Genomic DNA, 19,460 nt, shown 5'->3' with positions numbered 1-19,460 from the left:
GTATGTAAAGTAAACAAGGTTTTCAAAATGTTTAAGAAGCTTCATTTAAAATTAAATTAAAATGCTGATCTTATGCTGCCGGCCCGCTCAGCCCGCTGCTAGCCGTTCACCTAGGCTGGCAGCGGGCTGAGCGGGGCCGACGGCCGGGACCCGGCAGGCAGCAGCGTGCCATTAAAAGTCGGCTCACGTGCCGTCTTTGGCACGTGTGCCATAGGTTGCCGACCCCGATCTGTAGAGATGGAAGGTAAAGTAAAATAGTAAAGTGTCAAGTATATTTTATGAAGGAGACTGATTTGCTTTGATTAGGTCATATTGTATCTTGCTTTGTCATAACTGAAATGAAGTGGGAAAAGCTGGCATTCCCTTTCAAATGGGCTTATATTTTCCAGATTCATGTATGTTAAGAACCCTGTGAAACAATTTGTGTTATTGCACGATTCTCATACACAAGCACAATATGAAGGGTAATACTAGGGAATGGTTCCTGTTATTCTCACTTGCAAAGGAAACGCGGCAAGAGAACTGGCTGTTTCCAGAGCTCAGACACTAGTACAGTCTGAAAGCTGTGAACAGGAGAAAAGTCAGTCTACTGACATGTAAACAAGCATAAGCATAAAGTACAATATTCGGAGATAATACAGGTAAAATATCAAATTGTTACAATATTACTGATTTGCAATTGTGCAATATTTTATTTGAACAAAAGACAGTTACAGTAGAACCTCAGAGTTAAGAACATCAGAATTATGAACTGACCAGTCAACCACACACTTCATTTGGAAGTGGAAGTATGCAATCAGGCAGCAGCACAAACAAAATAAGCAAATACACTACAGTACTGTGTTAAATGTAAACTACTAAAAATAAAGGGAAAGCAGCATTTTTCTTCTGCACAGTAAAGTTTCAAAGCTGTATTAAGTCAATGTTCAGTTGTAAACTTTTGAAAGAACAACCATAACATTTTGTCAGAGTGTCAAGGTTCCTTCCCCACTCTGAACTCTAGGGTACAGATGTGGTGACCTGCATGAAAACCTCCTAAGCTTACTTTTACCAGCTTAGGTTAAAACTTCCCCAAGGTACAAACTATTTTACCTTTTGCCCTTGGACTTTCGCTGCCACCACCAAACGTCTAACAGGTATATAACTGGGAAAGAGCCCGTTTGGAAACTTCTTTCCTCCCAAAATCCTCCCAAACCTTACACCCCCTTTCCTGGGGAAGGTTTGATAAATATCCTCACCAATTTGCATAGGTGAACACAGACCCAAACCCTTGGATCTTAGAACAATGAAAAAAGCATTCAGTTCTTGAAAAGAAACATTTTAATAGAAGAAACAGCAAAAAGAATCATCTCTTAAAATCAGGATGGTAAATACCTTACAGGGTAATCAGATTCAAAACATAGAGAATCCCTCTAGGCAAAACCTTAAGTTACAAAAAGACACAAAAACAGGAATATACATCCCATTCAGTACAGCTTATTTTCTCAGCCATTTAAAGAAATCAGAATCTAACACATATCTAGCTAGATTACTTACTAAGTTCTAAGATTCCATTTCTGTTCTGTCCCCAGCAAAAGCATCACACAGACAGAGAGAGAGGCTTTGTTTCTCTCTCCCCCCAGCTTTTGAAAGTATCTTGTCTCCTCATTGGTCATTTTGGTCAGGTGCCAGCGAGGTTATCCTAGCTTCTTAACCCTTTACAGGTGAAAGGGTTTTTCCTCTGTCCAGAAGGGATTTTAAAGCTGTTTACCCTTCCCTTTATATTTATGACACAGAGTTATGAACATTTCAGAGTTGTAACCAACCTCTGTTCCTGAGGTGTTTGTAACTCTGAGGTTCTACTGTACTCATAGATCAAAAAAGTTATTGCAGGAAGAAAAATTCCATCATAATTACATCCGTGTCTTTAGGCATAAGGAAAGGTATTTAGTCCTCAGGATTTGACAGTCATACCTGCTTTGTTCTAAAGCCAGCTTTCCATTTTAGTATCCAGTCTCTATCCTGGAGGTCATTAATGGAAAAAAATCCTCTGGGTATTGAATTGGACTTACTTTGGGAGTCAGATCAGATTTAAGGCTTTTTTTAATACAGTTTCCTGATGCTGATATTTTCAAGTGATTACATAGGTATTTGTACGAGGCTTATTACAACCCCATAGTCTTCACATGAATGTGATGAATCACGTGAATGCTCCGTGATGTATTTGTAGTATAGCCTATTATTATTCTGCTGTGGCTACAAACTACTAAAACATACATGAAGTGGTTAATGTGTGATTTGTCATGATACTATATATGAAGTGCTAGATCCTCTCTTTACTAACAAACGCCCATTAAATTTCAGTAGCAGCAAAACAGAGGCCAATAGAAGTATTTTTCACATATCCTGACCAAAATTTTCAGCTGTGACTAGTACTTTTCGGTGACCAACATGAAACAACTTAATAGGGTCTAGTATTCTGAAAATCAGCCCCCTTTAAGTATCTCAAGTTTGGCAGCCAGAAAGGGAGGCACCTCAAAACACTAATGATCTTAGAAAATTTAGACTCCTAGTTTTATTTCAAGATAGCTATTTTATACTAACTATACCGTTTACTATATGTGTGCACACAGTAGTATATACTGTACTATTCACACACGTACATTTTCTAATTCCCACCATCAATCTCTGTACCTCCAGGCATCTACATAAAATCTTTTGAATTTTAAAGACTATACAAACTTAATGCCTCATCCTGCACACTTTAGTTCAAGCAACAGTGTTTACTTAGCAGAGAACAGGGTGAGGCCCTAGACTTAAAAGGTCAAGAGGTTTAGGTCTAAAGATGCCAATTTAGACTTTTTTTTAAAAGAAAAGTTTTAGAAAATTTGTTCACAATTAGATTTTTTTATTCATGTAAATCAATCTGAAAATGTTTTATTAATTTAGAAGCTGTATGACAGGTTTCAGAGTAACAGCCGTGTTAGTCTGTATTCGCAAAAAGAAAAGGAGTACTTGTGGCACCTTAGAGACTAACCAATTTATTTGATGCTTCCGATGAAGTGAGTTGTAGCTCACGAAAGCTCATGCTCAAATAAATTGGTTAGTCTCTAAGGTGCCACAAGTACTCCTTTTCTTTTTAGAAGCTGTATAACATCTTGACCCCACTTGCCTCTCCAGCTACTGCCCCATCTGCCTTCTGCCTTTCATCTCTAAGCTCATTGAACACACTGTCACAGTTCAGGGCAACTGCACCTCTACTTCCCTTCCAAGGTCTAGCAAGAGCACCCACTCTCTGGCTTCCAGCTCCCTGGCCATCACTTCTGTTGGGCAGAGACCTGCCCCTCTCTCCCTTCTGACTGGGGTATTTCCAGACTGACAAGCTCCCTGCCTGCACTGTATGACTTCCTCAGCAAAGTCAGACGGCCTAAGCAGGCCTGCTTTTCTTTTCTCCTTAGAGATGGCAAATAGTGTAATTGCCACAGTTGTTACCACCCAGCTCTTTCTAAGCATGTAATTATTCTTAAGGCAAAAGTATTATAGAGAAAACATTGAAAACAATAAAAAGAGCCTTCCTGCATGATAATCAGTTTACCAGAGATCACCCCATCACCAACCAGGGCTCTGGCCAGTGAACAATCCTTCAAACTCCACTATGGTTACAAGTGTATAACCCCTTTTTGCTCAGAACAAGAACACGCATGGATGTGTGACAGGTTTCAGAGTAACAGCCGTGTTAGTCTGTATTCGCAAAAAGAAAAGGAGTACTTGTGGCACCTTAGAGACTAACCAATTTATTTGAGCATAATAATAAATAAATAACCAAATAAATTGGTTAGTCTCTAAGGTGCCACAAGTACTCCTTTTCTTTTTATGGATGTGTGAGTTAGTTCTTTATGCTGGTTGGGCCTTTTCATCTTGGGAATAAATAATTCACAGACAAAGGTTCCCCTCTCCTCTCAGGGCAAAGGTTCAAAAAATCAGGTATGGGGACGGTCCTTTGCATTACCCTTCCCTGGTCAGAAGGGAGTGGGACAGGGGTCCCTGCCCAGTGACACTTGACGGCTGGAGACCTGAGACTTGACTGGGAACTCCTGGAGTGGATTACAAAGGGTGAATACAGGTACAGTTACCCTGAAACTGTGACACACACTTTCTACAACTACTCTCTGGAACTCCTCTCTTCCAGTTCCATCCTAGACCCCCTCCAATCACCTTCCATCCATTGCATTCCACTGAAACCGCTCTTGCAATCGTCTCTATTGACCTCATCCTCCTTGACCTGTCAGCACCTTTGACACTGTTGACCATGCTCTTTTTCTTGAAGTCATGTCCTAACTGAGACACCTTCTACTTTTTAAATCACTTCTTCAGGCTCCTCCTCACCTGCCCTCCAGCTTTCTTTTGAGGGTCTGACAGGACTGTCCTTGGTCCCCTTTTCTCTGCCCCTCTACACCAGTGGTTCTCAACTTATTGATCATTGTGTTACCTGGGCTGCAGGGGCCGAGTGGCAGGGCAGTGGCAGCCCAGACCCTGGAGCTTGTGGGGCCAGGTGGCACCCCCAGATCCCCACCACACTGAGTGGCCGCTCCAGAGCTTGGGGGCTGAGTGGCAGCCTCAGACCCTGGAGCTTGTGGGGCCGGGTGGTAGCCCCGAACCCTGTGGGACCGGCCGGCAGCCCTGGACCCCAGACCACCAACCCTTTGGAGCCGTCCAGCAGCCTTGACCCCAGATCCCCAACCATGCTGCACTAGGTGGCAGGGCAGCCCAGACCCCACTGCACTGGGCAGCTGGGAACCCGGACCCGCCATGCAGGCCAGCCTTTAACACACAGCTGAGCTGGGCCGCAAGCGTGTGCTAATTGGGGTGCATGCGGGCCGGGGGTTGAGAATCACAGCTCTACACCATATCTCTGAGTGATCTCATCTTTAAACACAAATTCAACAACTGCTGACGACTCAGACCTGTCTGCTTCAGACCTGCCTCCTTCTGTCCAAAATAAAATCTCAACCTGTCTCTGACCTCTCTTGTGGATGTCTAGTTGTCAGCTCAGCCTAGCTAAACCATATCTCCTAATCTTTCCCCATAAGCCCTCCTTTCTCAATTACTGTGCACAACACCACCATCCTGCTTATCACTCAGGCTCGTAATCTGTGTGTCAGCTTTGACTCAGATATCTCTCCAGGTCCTCACACCCAGGCTGTGTCTAAGTCTTGAAGATTCTTTCATAACAACATCTCACGGTACAGTCTTTAATAATAATTATACCTATTTCTTAAAAAGCGCTTTTCATCAGTAGATTTCAGAGCACGTCATGATCTTTAATATATTTATCCTCACAACACCCCTGTGAAGCAAGGAAGTAGTGTTATCCACATTTTACAGATTGAGAACTGAAGTACAGTGGAATTAGGTGCCTGGGCCAAGCTAATACAGGAAGTTTGTGGCAGAGCAGGGAATTAAGCCCAGGTCTCCCAAGTCCTAGGCTAGTGCCCCAATTACTGGTGCTATGGTAATACAAATAATAATAACTATAATATATAATGCATGCTGTATTATGCTTATATGTGCATGAAAACCCCAAGTAAAAACTCACTAAAAATAGCCTAGTAAACATTGTTTGTGCTAAGAAAAGTGCAATGGGTAAACACACAGCATAAACGATGAAAAAATTAGTTAGATTTAACATTTCTTTCCCTATTAATATCAGAGGTTTAATTAACAGGAGAGGTTTCTTTTAAATGTATACAGTTTTGATACTTATAGTGAAGCTTAATTCATCCGGCAAAAGTTTCATGCAATCTCTGAAAGTTTGTTTGTTTGAAAGAAGTACTATACATGTATATAAAATGCATCTACCTATTACAATATTTATCAGTCATTGCCATAGAAATAAATGTAGTCTGCAGGTGTGTGACTGAGGAGGAAATGTTTCCAAGCCCCTGCAGAGTTTTTAGTGAATCATTCTAATCAAACATATACTGAGATAGAAATCTTCACAAAGAGCTGTAGTTACAAAAAAGTCACATTAGTAAACCTTTTTACTTTTTAAAATGACAGTCTGAATTATTCCTCAGTGAATTCTGTTCTGAGCAGTATGGGGGCATAGAGAAAACAGACTTGATTACCATTACTGCTTTTACAAATACAGCTCGTAATATTCCTCTAAAGAATGTGGGGACCTATACATGTCTCATAATGGTTTTGGTCTCGAGGTGGAAGAAAAGGAGGTTTTGTTTCTGGGCTTTCTTGAGTATTTGTGCAGATTTTTATAGAAAAGTATTTATCCAGAAGCAGGTATAACTGAGGGTAGATTATGGATGTTGGGTTGAAAATAGAACAGTGCAGGATTCTACAGCAGAAAAGAATATTTCTTATTTTAGGTTTTCCATCAAAGACATACTCTAGCTCCTGTCAAACAATAAACATATGCTTACATCCTGCCTTTGTGATGAAAAAGGTACTAGGTTGCTCAGCCACTTTTTTGGCGTTTGTATGTAAATAGAATTTTGGGATACTCTTTCTTTGCTAGAATCCTGGCATTTATAACATGGTTCATAGCTCTGTTTCGGAACATGCTGGGGTTCTAGTCTAAACTTCACAGGTTTAACTGCACAGTAGAATAGAACTAATATTAACTGATGACTGGTTTTTGATAATGGAAAGTTTCAGATTAGAAGGAAATATTTAATTTAATATAAAAAAATCCTTTTGGTTGGATTTAAGTTAAGAGTTAACCAAGTCAGTCTTTATGAAACTAAACCAGACTTTTATTTCTATTGAAGTTTTTCATTCCTTATTCCATAATATTGGATGGAACTTTTTGATATATTAGGATGCAACAACTGATATTCAGGTTAGAAAACTGATTTCTTATACAGACTCAAAAATTGTTTTAAACATTTCATAAGGAGGTTCAGTATCAAGAATTGATGTGTATGTTTGCACGAGCTGTAAGAATAGAATAGAACTGGCATGAGGCTGTCGGGCCATTGGTAAAATCCTGTGAAGAAAATACTGTAACAGGAAAAGCTAGTTCTCTCTCTTGAATAAGTGCTTATTTTAAGTAACGCATTAGGCAGGTAGCAGTGGTCAACAAAATTTCAGCCTTTCCTCTTGAAAGGCAACTGCTACAATTATCCAAGCCTTTGTCGCTTCTATGGATCAATATAATACAGTCCTTCTGAGGCAACTCTTAAAGACCACTCCAAAACTTCCATCCGTGTAGACTGTTCCTGACTGTTTAGTGCCTCTTACTGCAGGGAACATATTACATCAGTGCTCCTTATAGTTTTTTTTTTTTTCCAGGTGAAATTGAAAATCAGCACTTTGATTTGTGGTTTGAGTCATAAGCTATCTTAGAAATTGTCTCTCTCCTTATGCTGTATCCTGACAACAGACATCATCTGAGCCCTTCTGTGCACACACAAGTTGCAACAGTTTAAAATTGATTTAAACATTGAAAAAAATTAAACAATTACAAGAAACTTATCAGTTTACTGGCTTATTCTAGCTTACATTTATATTTAGTTTATATTTATAAACTTACAGATACAAGTTATACATATATAAGCCAGGATCAAACCAAATTGAACTAGCTGTTAAACCCAGCGGGTAACTATATCAGTTTAAACCACACCCCATTAGTTGAACGAGTGCAACTGTGTGTGTAGACCTGGCCCAAGCCACTGTCACTTCAGAATGGGACCCACAGCTCTAAAATGTACTTTCCCCTTTGGTCCAATGGATCCTGAGTTTGATCTCCAAGGCACATGGGAAGTGAGATCTCTTTTGTGATTTGGGATTTTTTCTTTGAGTCCTTTGAGCTGATGTCAGTTAGCTATGTTTATGTCAATTAGTTGTGTTTAGTTATGTTTTTAATTTGAGTGATGTATATATTTGATGTAAATGTGTCTAAAGGTTGTGATAGGTACTTTTAAAAAATTGAAAATAAAATAGACTTGAGCCTTTAAAAATTCAGACAAGACAAAGCAAAGGCTGACAATCTGGGTTGACAGAGTAAAGGCTGGTAATCTTTATTATCTCTTGGTATTGTGCTTCCTCCTGCCTCCCTCCAGCCCTCTCCCTTGCAGTGTGAGTTAAGAGCAGTTATCCTTGGATAGAACCGTGACCCCATTGAAGTCAATGGCAAAACCCCCATTGACTTTACTGCGGCCAGGATTTCCCCCCTTGCTTTTTACTGATGTGCTGCAACTTTAACATTATTTCAGTGTACACTGTTATTGTAAATAAACCCCATGTAAACACAGTTAAAGGTTATACCACTTGTGTGATATGGAAAGAATACACTCCACAAGGCAAACAACAGAGATGTAGGGAAATGAAATGCTCTTCTTTTTGTCAATTACCATTGTTAGCTTTTTGCTTAGAATATAGTGGTATGTGTGAGGGAAAGAGAAAGTAAACTTGAATTGTGCAGTAACATCATATTAATAATAGTGCTTGCAACTTTGGTTGGTTTTATATATTTCTTTTACATTCCAGAAAGGCTGTGTACTTAGGGTGTTTGTTAGTATAATTTCAGTAAACTATTATATTTTAGTTACCATCTTTTGTAACTGCATCTGAGTGTCAGGCTTAGTTCTCTGACCTGAAGGTTTAATAAACTTTTCTAACCTAAATTATGTTGATATTTAAGTACAATACATCAGTAATACAATTTAAACCATAGAGTAAGGTTGGCTTTGTTTCTTCCCTTCATAGACCCTTTTCATTGACTTCATAGAGCTTTTGTATCAGGCCCTTTGCTCCCATACTTGCTTACTTGCACACACACAGAGTCATACTGTACTCTTTTTAAATATTTTAATACTAATTTGAAGTCAGCACTGGGTGTGTGGCATGCTTTCCAGTTTTTATTGGGGCTGTTCTGAGCCTGTGACTAGTTAAGTGGTGTTTTTATTGGGACTGTTCTGAGCCTGTGACTAGTTAAGATTTTCCAAAATTATCTTGCTTGTGATGTTTTGTTTTCTCACAAATACTGTGTCTCTGTAGTATTGTGCTGGTCTGCTCCCCAGGTAAGAGAATGCAGCTGGAAGACTGTCTTCTGAGGCAGGATCATAGTGGCCTAATGACAATGGCTGTGGAGGGAACTGAGGGTTGTGGTCTTGCTTGCTTGAGTGCTTTTAAAGCCATTGAATAGCAGGCACTCTTTAAGTGCAAAATATTATCATTCTTTATGAAATTTATGGCCAGTGTTCCTGCATAATTTGTAGGATTTGTGCACACAAATACCCTATGTATATACTGGTCAGGTATTTGTACAAACATAGAAACAAAGCTCTAAACCGATTATATGCACAAACTTGATTTGTGAATGCATATTAGGTATTTGCATGCATAAGTGCATGCAACTGTATGTACACAAGCGTGCTCAGTATTTTTGATAATCTGGTTCCTAATTACAAAACAATAGTGCTGATATCTATTTTGGTTCCATGAGGGAAGAGGACTTTTCTTTTTTTGAAATACGGTCTTGAAAGTTAAGAAGTCAGACTGCTGAGGAGTTAACACTGGGATTAATAAAACAACCCTGAAAGAGAGACTTAATTAACATTGCACTGCCTTTTCAGTTGGACTGAAACTGTGTCTGGTTCATCACCAAACAAAATATATTAGTTTGTATTTGGAGAATACATCTGACAGTAAGCTTATAGGGAGAGCTCATCTTTTTCTTATAATCTTATTACAGTATTTGTATACTTTATTTGCTTGCTTTGACCTTGAATGGTGTAGACGGAATGTTCAATGTCTATATCATATCTGCTTGAACAAATACTTGCTCTTTTCCTGAATATTTTAAATATTTTAAATAATTGTATCTTTAATTTTAATCTTTTACCTTTCTATAGTAATTCAGCTGAGTACTAAACACTGAGGAGGATGATAATCCAGTTTATTGATAATATGATGGAAATGCATGGCCTGTTAAAATATACTAAAGCAGTCCGTCTCTGGGAGAGGCTTTACGTGCATTTCTTGGTACTGTTGAAGAAGCTCTTTTTTTAAGATAGATAGATATATTTCAATGACAAGAGAAATGGGATATTGAAAAGGGCAGCATGGCTCAATGGGGCAGTAATAGAGCAAATAAACTCCATTAGCCAAATCACTGATTTGAAAAACATTGGTAAGATACATTGGTAAGTGCCCCTGAGTGCCTTATGTGGGAAAAATTATTAAAGTACTTGGACACAACATTGAGGTTGGGCTTTACGGTCTGGTGTGACCAAAATTAAATGACAGAATCTTAAAATAATTTGGATAATGTAAACTTCATTCACGGTTAGCCAGAGTACTCTATTTAATACTTGAACAATTGCGTCAAAATTTAAGAAGCAGAAGTTATACACATTCCAAACTCATAAATACGTTCTTTAAGTTGCCCAAATCTAAGCCATGACACTCAAGGATCTTTGATATAATTTACTTTTTAGTAAGTAAATTCATCATCAAAGTTTAGTGAGTTAGGTTATAACAGATTTTGCAATGCAGCTTGTATCTTTAGCTAGACTACATTTTAATTATGGATTTGATGCTGGATTAATGCCTACTGGGTGCACTTGGAAATATTACAGATCTCCACTTACTCCTAGCTTTGCAACCGCGCTCATCTTCCTGAGCATTTAATGTAAAGAAATATAAAGGAAAATACATTGATATTTTTCAAATTTTATCTTTATGGGCAATATGTCCTGAAAGTGTTCTTATTTTTCAAGATAAAACATATACATAAATTAGCTAGCTTAAAACACACTAGTATCAGTGGGGAAAATTATCTTTCAACAACCACCTTGTAGTTAGGTGAGACTGCATAACCTCCCCAAATTGGCACATTCCACCCATATACATACAGCATCACATTGCCTCCCTTCCTCCCTTCCCCGCCCAAAGGAAAATTAACACAAAGGTAGCCAAGAGATAGTGAGAAATGGCATAAGATGTGGAAATGTGAATGCAAACTATCATATATAAATGCATGGATGTTTTTCATTGATTTTCAGTTATAATGTTCTTAAACCCAACTTTAGATTGTGATTAATAGTGAAAGTCTTATTTTAAAAATGCATTATAATACATGCATGAAAATATCCATGAAGAGAGAGTGATTAATCCAGGTTTGCTTACTCTGTCAAAAAGACATATGCCACTAGGCAAAGGCCTGATGGAATGTTTCAGATAGGACTGCCTGTTTCCTCTGAACTGCCCACAGCTGTAACTCAACCAGTAACTGAAAGAGTGTACAAAATTTCTCTGTTGCTATAGCTGTGATGTCACACACTGATACTAACATGTGGTTGGTTATTTTATGTTTCAGATCACTGCCTGTAGTTGAGCACAAAGAAAACAACGAGACTCCCACATTTTCAGCAAGAAGAAAGGATTCAGCAGAGCAGATTAATACGGACTTGTGTCTGGTGGCCTTTTTGTACAAAGGCTGCCTTTAAAAAAGAAACAGTGTTATTTAATGAGCTGTGAGACGAGGCACTGCTGCTAACACTCCAATTCCAAGATTCATCTGCTATTCATTGTGCTTAATGTACATGTTTCTACACCGTGCATTTAGAAGCTCCCAGAGAAGAATCCAAAACGGCTGCGGGGGAAAGACCACCAAACATGCCTACAGAAACACTACAGACAGGTAGCATGGTGAAACCAGTCAGTCCTGCTGTTACTTTCACATCTGCCGTTCCTCTTCGCATCTTAAACAAAGGACCAGACTATTTTCGCAGGCAGGCAGAGCCTAATCCAAAAAGACTTAGTGCTGTGGAGAGACTAGAAGCTGATAAAGCAAAATATGTAAAGAGCCAAGAGGTCATCAATGCCAAACAAGAGCCTGTAAAGCCAGCAGTGCTTGCAAAGCCACCAGTTTGCCCTGCCGCCAAGCGAGCATTGGGTAGCCCTACCCTGAAAGTGTTCAACAACAATGCAAAGACTGAGAGTGGTGTCCAGAGAGAAAATTTAAAATTAGAGATTTTGAAAAACATCATTAATAGCTCTGAAGGCTCCAGCTCAGGTTCAGGTCACAAACATAGTTCACGAAACTGGCCTCCCCACAGATCTGATTCAGCAGAGCTGAACCGGCATTCATTTGCAGAATCTTTGAAGGTCTACCCCACCCAGGGCCGGAGCAGCCCTCAAGAAAGCAACTCCAACGTGAGCAGGAGGCTCTTAGAACAGTCAGCGGAGACTTTCTTGCACGTTTCCCATAGCTCATCAGACATTAGAAAAGTAACTAGTGGTAAGCCCTTAAAAGCAATACCCTGCAGTAGTTCAGCCCCACCTCTGCCTCCAAAACCCAAAATTACTGCCATCGCCACCTTGAAATCCCCAGATATCGACACAGTAGAATCCAGTTGTGGAGTCAGTCGAAGACCCTCCCTACAACGATCAAAATCAGATTTAAGTGACAGATACTTTCGTGTTGATGCAGATGTTGAACGATTCTTTAACTACTGTGGACTGGATCCTGAAGAGCTTGAAAACCTTGGGATGGAAAATTTTGCAAGGGCTAACTCTGATATTATATCCCTCAACTTTCGCAGTGCAAGCATGATTAGCTCAGACTGTGAACAGTCTCAGGACAGCAACAGTGACCTTAGAAATGATGACAGTGCCAATGACCGTGTGCCATATGGCATTTCTGCAATTGAAAGAAATGCCAGAATCATCAAGTGGTTGTATAGCATCAAGCAAGCTAGAGAGTCACAGAAAGTGTCCCATGTGTGAGAGGAAATCCACAATAGAATAAGCAAGGACCGTAACTTTGTGAATATTCAGTTGTGAAGGGTTGTGAAGTCTACTTGAAGTCTTGTACACTTCTCAAATCTCTTTGTGTTGCTTGTTGTGCAATGTTTTTAAGTTGCATGCTTGTCAACATGTGAACTGACCTGGCTTCCACTTGAACAATAACACTACAAATCCTGGCTGAGCATACACATTATCTGCCAAAAGTTTAAGACCAGAATCTAATTAGGGCTTCATCATAATCAAATTGTTTACATGAAAAGATTATATGACTTCTTCATATTTATATAGTTCCTTGTGTTTTTTTATATCTCACGTTTTTGTGTCTTAAATACAGATATTGTTAACTGACATTACTAGCTTTTAAATTGAAATGGAATCCTTTTAAAAGACAAGGCAAAATTGGCCAAAATAAGAGATTTAGACATACAACAATAGGCAAAGAAACTTGATCTTCTGTGGAATGGGATTTATTGGCTCACGTAAAAGTGTTCCTAAACTACAGAGAATAATGCATCCTTTGTTAAAATACGCAAATCCACCTTTATTAAAGCACTGTTTGGGGTATGATGCTTTTAATTTTCTAAGTTCCCTCATTTTTACAGTGAAAGTAGTTTAGCAAAGCTGCTTGACCTTTCATAGCCTAAATGAGTCCTGAGTTTGATTCAGTGTAAAAATATTAATAGTTTCATGTTACACTGGTGGAGAAGTTAAAAAGTGTCAAAGAAAGTTGACTGATAGAAATGTCTTCAATGATGTGTTGGGTTTTTGTTTTGTTTTTGTTCCTTTGTTTCTTTTCTTGTTAAATAAAGATTCCTAGTCTTAAACTTTTGACAGGAATGATTAGATTCTATAGCTGATATTGAATGCCTTTATTAGTCAAGTACACCATGACTACAAACTCCATGCTGTCTTTTAAGTTTTTGTAGATTTGTTTGAACAGTTCATGAACAAAAATGGAAACACACAGCCATATCAGTATAAAGCCTCCTGTTAAGAAGTAAATACACTCGATAGCTAAACTATATCTGAGAAACTGTGATTATGTTGTCTTGCATATGTTATATCTAAGGCTGTGAAAGTTTGTTACAACTCTAGGAAAGTGTAGAAACATGACAGTACGTAGCTTTTTTTCCCCTTCCTTATGATGGTTAGTGCTGCACGTTAATCTGTTACAATTTTGTTGACAATCTGTGTCTTCCCGATGGTTTAATTAACTGTCATTCCAACCGACAGTTGTGGTGTGTGGTAGCAGAGAAGTTGAAAGTACAGTGGTCTGCTTCATTATTATTGTATTCATGCTCTGAAGTACATTGCAGCACTACCTTATACTTCATCAGCTAATAGGAAACTTTTTTATTGTGTAAATGCTGTAATACTTTGTATATACTTCAGTTGTTATTAAATCTTTAAAAAGAAGAGTGTTATGCTAATAAATAGCTCCTGGTGCAGGTATTGGTGGTGTTTTTCCTTTGTTTTAGATTTTTTTAATCTTTCTTTAAAAAATAGTGGGTAATTTAATTGTGGTGCTATAGTAAATCTTGGTTAAATAGTAGTTCCAGTCGAAGATTTCTCCCCAAAACCGCTTTGCAGAACATTAATTCTTTTAACTGTAACTATAGAAACATCTTGCTGTAGAACTAGAAGAGTTTATCCGGTCTCCTAGCCTGCTTCTTCCATTCTTACTGCACGCTTATCTGGCAATGTTATTGTTCCCTTGTATTGCATCTGTTCCCAACAAACCTCTGATTTCTTCTGAATCTTTCTTCGGTAATGCATATTTATAAATTTCAGTATTAAAAGTGCTTACAAAGTCAGGTTTTATTTTATTTCAAGGAGCCTCTACACCTTTAGCACTACTGTTCTCAACTGCATGTAGCATTCTTACTTTTAGGGAAGTTTCAGTTCTTTTTCAGTGCAGAAGACCTGGCGTGAGGCTGGAGTTGGAGTACAAAGAATAGTGGACTCCGCTGTTGGATACAGCACTTTGCACAAATTGTGTTTGTTTTTTTATGTTTACAGAGTGATTATTCATGAAAAGGAAATACATATAAAAGGCAACCTACATGTTTTACACATTTTTCTGGGTGGTTTTATGGCATACACCTTTGTTGTTTCCAACAAAGGTAAAAAAGAGGAATATATATATTTAAAGTACAAGTACATTTATGATATATTTTAAGCTTTGTGGATTTAAGCTGGCATTGACATCACTTTGGTTTTTCAAACATATTTTCCTACTGTGAATTCTACCCCATTCAGTAACTGTTTTGCCAAAGAAAGTAATTCTTTAAGGGATTAAAGCCAAATGTAATGCAGATGTCCAGCTAAGAAATAAAGAACTTAAAACCAATATAAAAATGCTCTCATGTTGTTGTCTATTAAGTGGTATGTTTCAAGAATGATGAAACATTCTATGCTATCTATGCTATCTTTGACCGTTGGCAGCGAGAAATAATAATCAGGAAAGCTTTATAACTAGGTAATTGAGTAGGACATATGCTAGTATTCTGCACTTGCTTCCTAGGATTCAGTGTTTCAGAGTAGCAGCCGTGTTAGTCTGTATTCGCAAAAAGAAAAGGAGTATTTGTGGCATCTTTGAAACTAACAAATTTATTTGAGCATAAGCTTTTGTGAGCTACAGCTCACTTCATCCGATGCATTCAGTGGAAAATACAGTGGGGAGATTTCTATACACAGAGAAATGAAACAGTGGGTGTTACCATACACACTATAAGGAGAGTGATCACTTAAGGTGAGCTATTACCAGCAGGAGAGCAGGGGCGGGGGGAGGGGAACTTTTGTAGCGATAAAATCAAGGTGGGCCATTTCCAACAGTTGACAAGAATGTCTGAGGAACAGTGGGTGTGGGGGCGGGGGGAATAAACATGGGGAAATAGTTTTACTTTGTGTAATGACCATCCACTCCCAGTCTCTATTCAAGCCTAAGTTAATTGTATCCAGTTTGCAAATTAATTCCAATTCAGCAGTCTCTCGTTGGAGTCTCTTTTTGAAGTTTTTTGTTGAAGAATTGCCACTTTTAGGTCTGTAATAGAGTGACCAAAGAGATTGAAGTGTTCTCCAACTGGTTTTTGAATGTTATAATTCTTGACGTCTCATTTGTGTCCATTTATTCTTTTACGTAGAGACTGTCCGGTTTGGCCAATGTGCATGGCAGAGGGGAATTGCTGGCACATATCCCATTGGTAGATGTGCAGGTGCATGAGCCTCTGACAGTGTGACTGATGTGATTAGGCCCTATGATGGTGTCCCCTGAATAGATATGTGCACACAGTTGGCAACGGGCTTGTCATAAATATAAAGGGAAGGGTAAACACCTTTAAAATCCCTCCTGGCCAGAGGAAAAATCCTTTCACATGTAAAGGGTTAAGAAGCTAGGATAACCTCTCTGGCACCTGACCAAAAGGACCAATGAGGAGACAAGATACTTTCAAAAGCTGGGAGGAGGGAGAAAAACAAAGGGTCTGTGTCTGTCTGTGTGATGCTTTTGCCAGGGACAGAACAGAAATGGAGTCTTAGAACTTAGTAAGTAATCTAGCTAGATATGCGTTAGATTATGATTTCTTTAAATGGCTGAGAAAATAAGCTGTGCTGAATAGAATGAATATTCCTGTCTGTGTGTCTTTTTTGTAACTTAAGGTGTTGCCTAGAGGGATTCTCTATGTTTTGAATCTAATTACCCTGTAAGGTATTTACCATCCTGATTTTACAGAGGTGATTCTTTTTACTGTTTCTTCTATTAAAATGTTTATTTTCAAGAACTGAATGCATTTTTCATTGTTCTAAGATCCAAGGGTTTGGGTCTGTGGTCACCTATGCAAATTGGTGAGGATTTTTACCAAGCCTTCCCCAGGAAGTGGGGTGCAAGGTTTGGGAGGATTTTGGGGGGAAAGACGTCTCCAAACAACGTTTTCCCAATAAACCCAGATAAACGTTTGGTGGTGACAGTGGAAGTCCAAGGGCAAAGGGTAAAATAATTTGTACCTTGGGGAAATTTTAACCTAACCTGGTAAAAGTAAGCTTAGGAGGTTTTCTTGCAGGTCCCCACATCTGTACCCTAGAGTTCAGAGTGGGGAAGGAACCTTGACAGGACTTTGTTGCAAGGATAGGTTCCTGGGTTAGTGGTTTTGTTGTGTGGTGAGGGTTGCTGGTGAGTATTTGCTTCAGGTTGGGGGGCTGTCTGTAAGCAAGGACTGGCCTGTCTCCCAAGATCTGTGAGAGTGATGGGTCGTCCTTCAGGATAGGTTGTAGATCCTTGATGATGCGTTGGAGAGGTTTTAGTTCGGGGCTGAAGGTGATGGGTAGTGGCGTTCTGTTATTTTCTTTGTTGGGCCTGTCCTGTAGCAGGTGACTTCTGGGTACTCTTCTGGCTCTGTCAATCTGTTTCTTCACTTCAGCAGGTGGATATCGTAGTTGTAAGAATGCTTGATAGAGATCTTGTAGGTGTTTGTCTCTGTCTGAAGGGTTGGAGCAAATGCAGTTGTATCGTAGAGCTTGGCTGTAGACAATAGCTGTAGACAAATCGCTTGGCTGTAGACAAATCGTGTGGTTTGGTCTGGATGAAAGCTGGAGGCATGTAGGTAGGAATAGTGGTCAGTAGGTTTCTGGTATAGGGTGGTGTTTATGTAACCATCGCTTATTAGCACCGTAGTGTCCAGGAAGTGGATCTCTTGTGTGGACTGGTCCAAGCTGAGGTTGATGGTGGGATGGAAATTGTTGAAATCATGGTGGAATATCTCAAGGAATTCTTTTCCATGGGTCCAGATGATGAAGATGTCATCAATGTGGCGCAAGTAGAGTAGGGGCATTAGGGGACGAGAGCTGAGGAAGCGTTGTTCTCAGTCAGCCATAAAAATGTTGGTATACTGTGGGGCCACGCGGGTACCCATAGCAGTGCTGCTGATTTGAAGGTATACATTGTTCCCAAATGTGAAATAGTCCAGCCCCATGGACTTGTGCTCGTCCAGCTTTTCTAAATAGTCCCAAACCACTTCTTTCTCCACAGAGGGCTGGTCACCTCCTCCCTATGCTGTGCTGCCCAGTGCAGTAGTCTGGGAGCTGACCTAGTTTGTGAAGACAGAGGCAAAAAAAGCACTGAGTACATTAGCTTTTTCACATCCTTTGTCACTAGGTTGCCTCCCTCATTCAGTAAGGGGCCCACACTTTTCTTGACTTTCTTCTTGTTGCTAAAATACCTGAAGAAACCCTTCTTGTTGCAGCTAGCAAGAGATGTTAAAAGTAACTCCAAGTGTGATTTGGCCTTCCTGATTGCACTCCTGCATGCCCGAGCAATATTTTTATACTCTTCCCTGGTCATTTGTCCAATCTTCCACTTCTTGTAAGCTTCTTTTTTGTGTTCAAGATCAGCAAGGATTTCACTGTTAAGCCAAGCTGGTCACTTGCCATATTTACTATTCTTTCTACACATCGGGATGATTTGTCCCTGTAACCTCAATAAGGATTCTTTAAAATACAGCCAGCTTTCCTGGACTCTTTTCCCCCTCATGTTATTCTCCCAGGGGATCCTTCCCATCAGTTCCCAGAGGGTGTCAAAGTCTGCTTTTCTGAAGTTCAGGGTCCGTATTCTGCTGCTCTCCTTTCTTCCCTGTGTCAGGATCCTGAACTCGACCATCTCATGGTCACAGCCTCCGAGGTTCCCATCCACTTTAGCTTCCCCTACTAATTGTTCCCAGTTTGTGAGCAGCAGGTCAAGAAGAGCTCTGCCCCTAGTTGTTTCCTCCAGCACTTGCACCAGGAAATTGTCCCCTATCCTTTCCAAAAACTTCCTGGATTGTCTGTGCACCGCTATATTGCTCTCCCAGCAGATATCAGGGTGATTGAAGTCTCCCTTGAGAACCAGGGCCTGCGATCTAGTAACTTCCATGAGTTGCCGGAAGAAAGCCTCATCCACCTCATCTCCCTAGTCTGGTGGTCTATAGCAGATTCCCAGCATGACATCACCCTTGTTGCTCACACTTCTAAACTTAATCCAGAGACACTCAGGTTTTTCTGAAGTTTCATACTTGAGCTGTGAGCAGTCATACTGCTCCCTTACATACAATGCAACTCCCCCACCTTTTCTGCCCTGCCTGTCCTTCCTGAACACTTTATATCCATCCATGACAGTACTCCAGTCATGTGAGTTATCCCACCAAGTTTCTGTTGTTCCAATCACATCATAATTCCTTGACTGTGCCAGGACTTCCAGTTATCCCTGCTTGTTTCCCAGGCTTCTTGCATTTGTGTATAGGCACTTGAGATAACTCGCTGATCGTCCCTCTTTCTCAGTATGAGGCAGGAGCCCTGCCCTCTCGCGTGCTCCTGCTCATGCTTCCTGCCGGTATCCCACTTCCCCACTTACCTCAGGGCTTTGGTCTCCTTCCCCCGGTGAACCTAGTTTAAAGACCTCCTCACTAGGTTAGCCAGCCTGCTTGTGAAGATGCTCTTCCCTCTCTTTGTTAGGTGGAGCCCGTCTCTGCCTAGCACTCCTCCTTCTTGGAACACCGTCCCGTGGTCAAAGAATCCAAAGCCTTCTCTCCGACACCACCTGCGTAACCATTCATTGACTTCCACGATTCAACGGTCTCTACACAGGCCTTTTCCTTCCACTCTCCTTTACAGTGTGTATGGTAACACCCATTGTTTCATGTTCTCTCTATATATATAAATCTCCCCACTGTATTTTCCACTGA

The 19,460-nt window shown here is 39.9% G+C and overlaps 1 protein-coding gene across 10 annotated transcripts in view; it reads left to right on the top strand.

The window, feature by feature from the left end:
• The window catches only part of FAM110B (family with sequence similarity 110 member B), a 457,795-nt gene extending 442,700 nt beyond the window's left edge, over positions 1-15,095 (top strand). For all 10 annotated transcript variants that reach the window (XM_073331097.1, XM_073331096.1, XM_073331102.1 and 7 more), the window contains one exon: positions 11,318-15,095. In XM_073331097.1, the coding sequence (XP_073187198.1) occupies positions 11,617-12,729 (1,113 nt within the window). In that variant the 5' untranslated portion in view covers positions 11,318-11,616 and the 3' untranslated portion in view covers positions 12,730-15,095. The remainder of the gene's footprint in view (positions 1-11,317) is intronic.
• Positions 15,096-19,460: the final 4,365 nt, after the last annotated feature.

This window comes from Lepidochelys kempii, chromosome 2 (genome assembly GCF_965140265.1).
Source record: "Lepidochelys kempii isolate rLepKem1 chromosome 2, rLepKem1.hap2, whole genome shotgun sequence".
Classification (NCBI taxonomy): domain Eukaryota; kingdom Metazoa; phylum Chordata; order Testudines; family Cheloniidae; genus Lepidochelys; species Lepidochelys kempii.
Note: the sequence above shows the minus strand (reverse complement) of the source record. Positions and strands in the feature narration are given on the sequence as shown.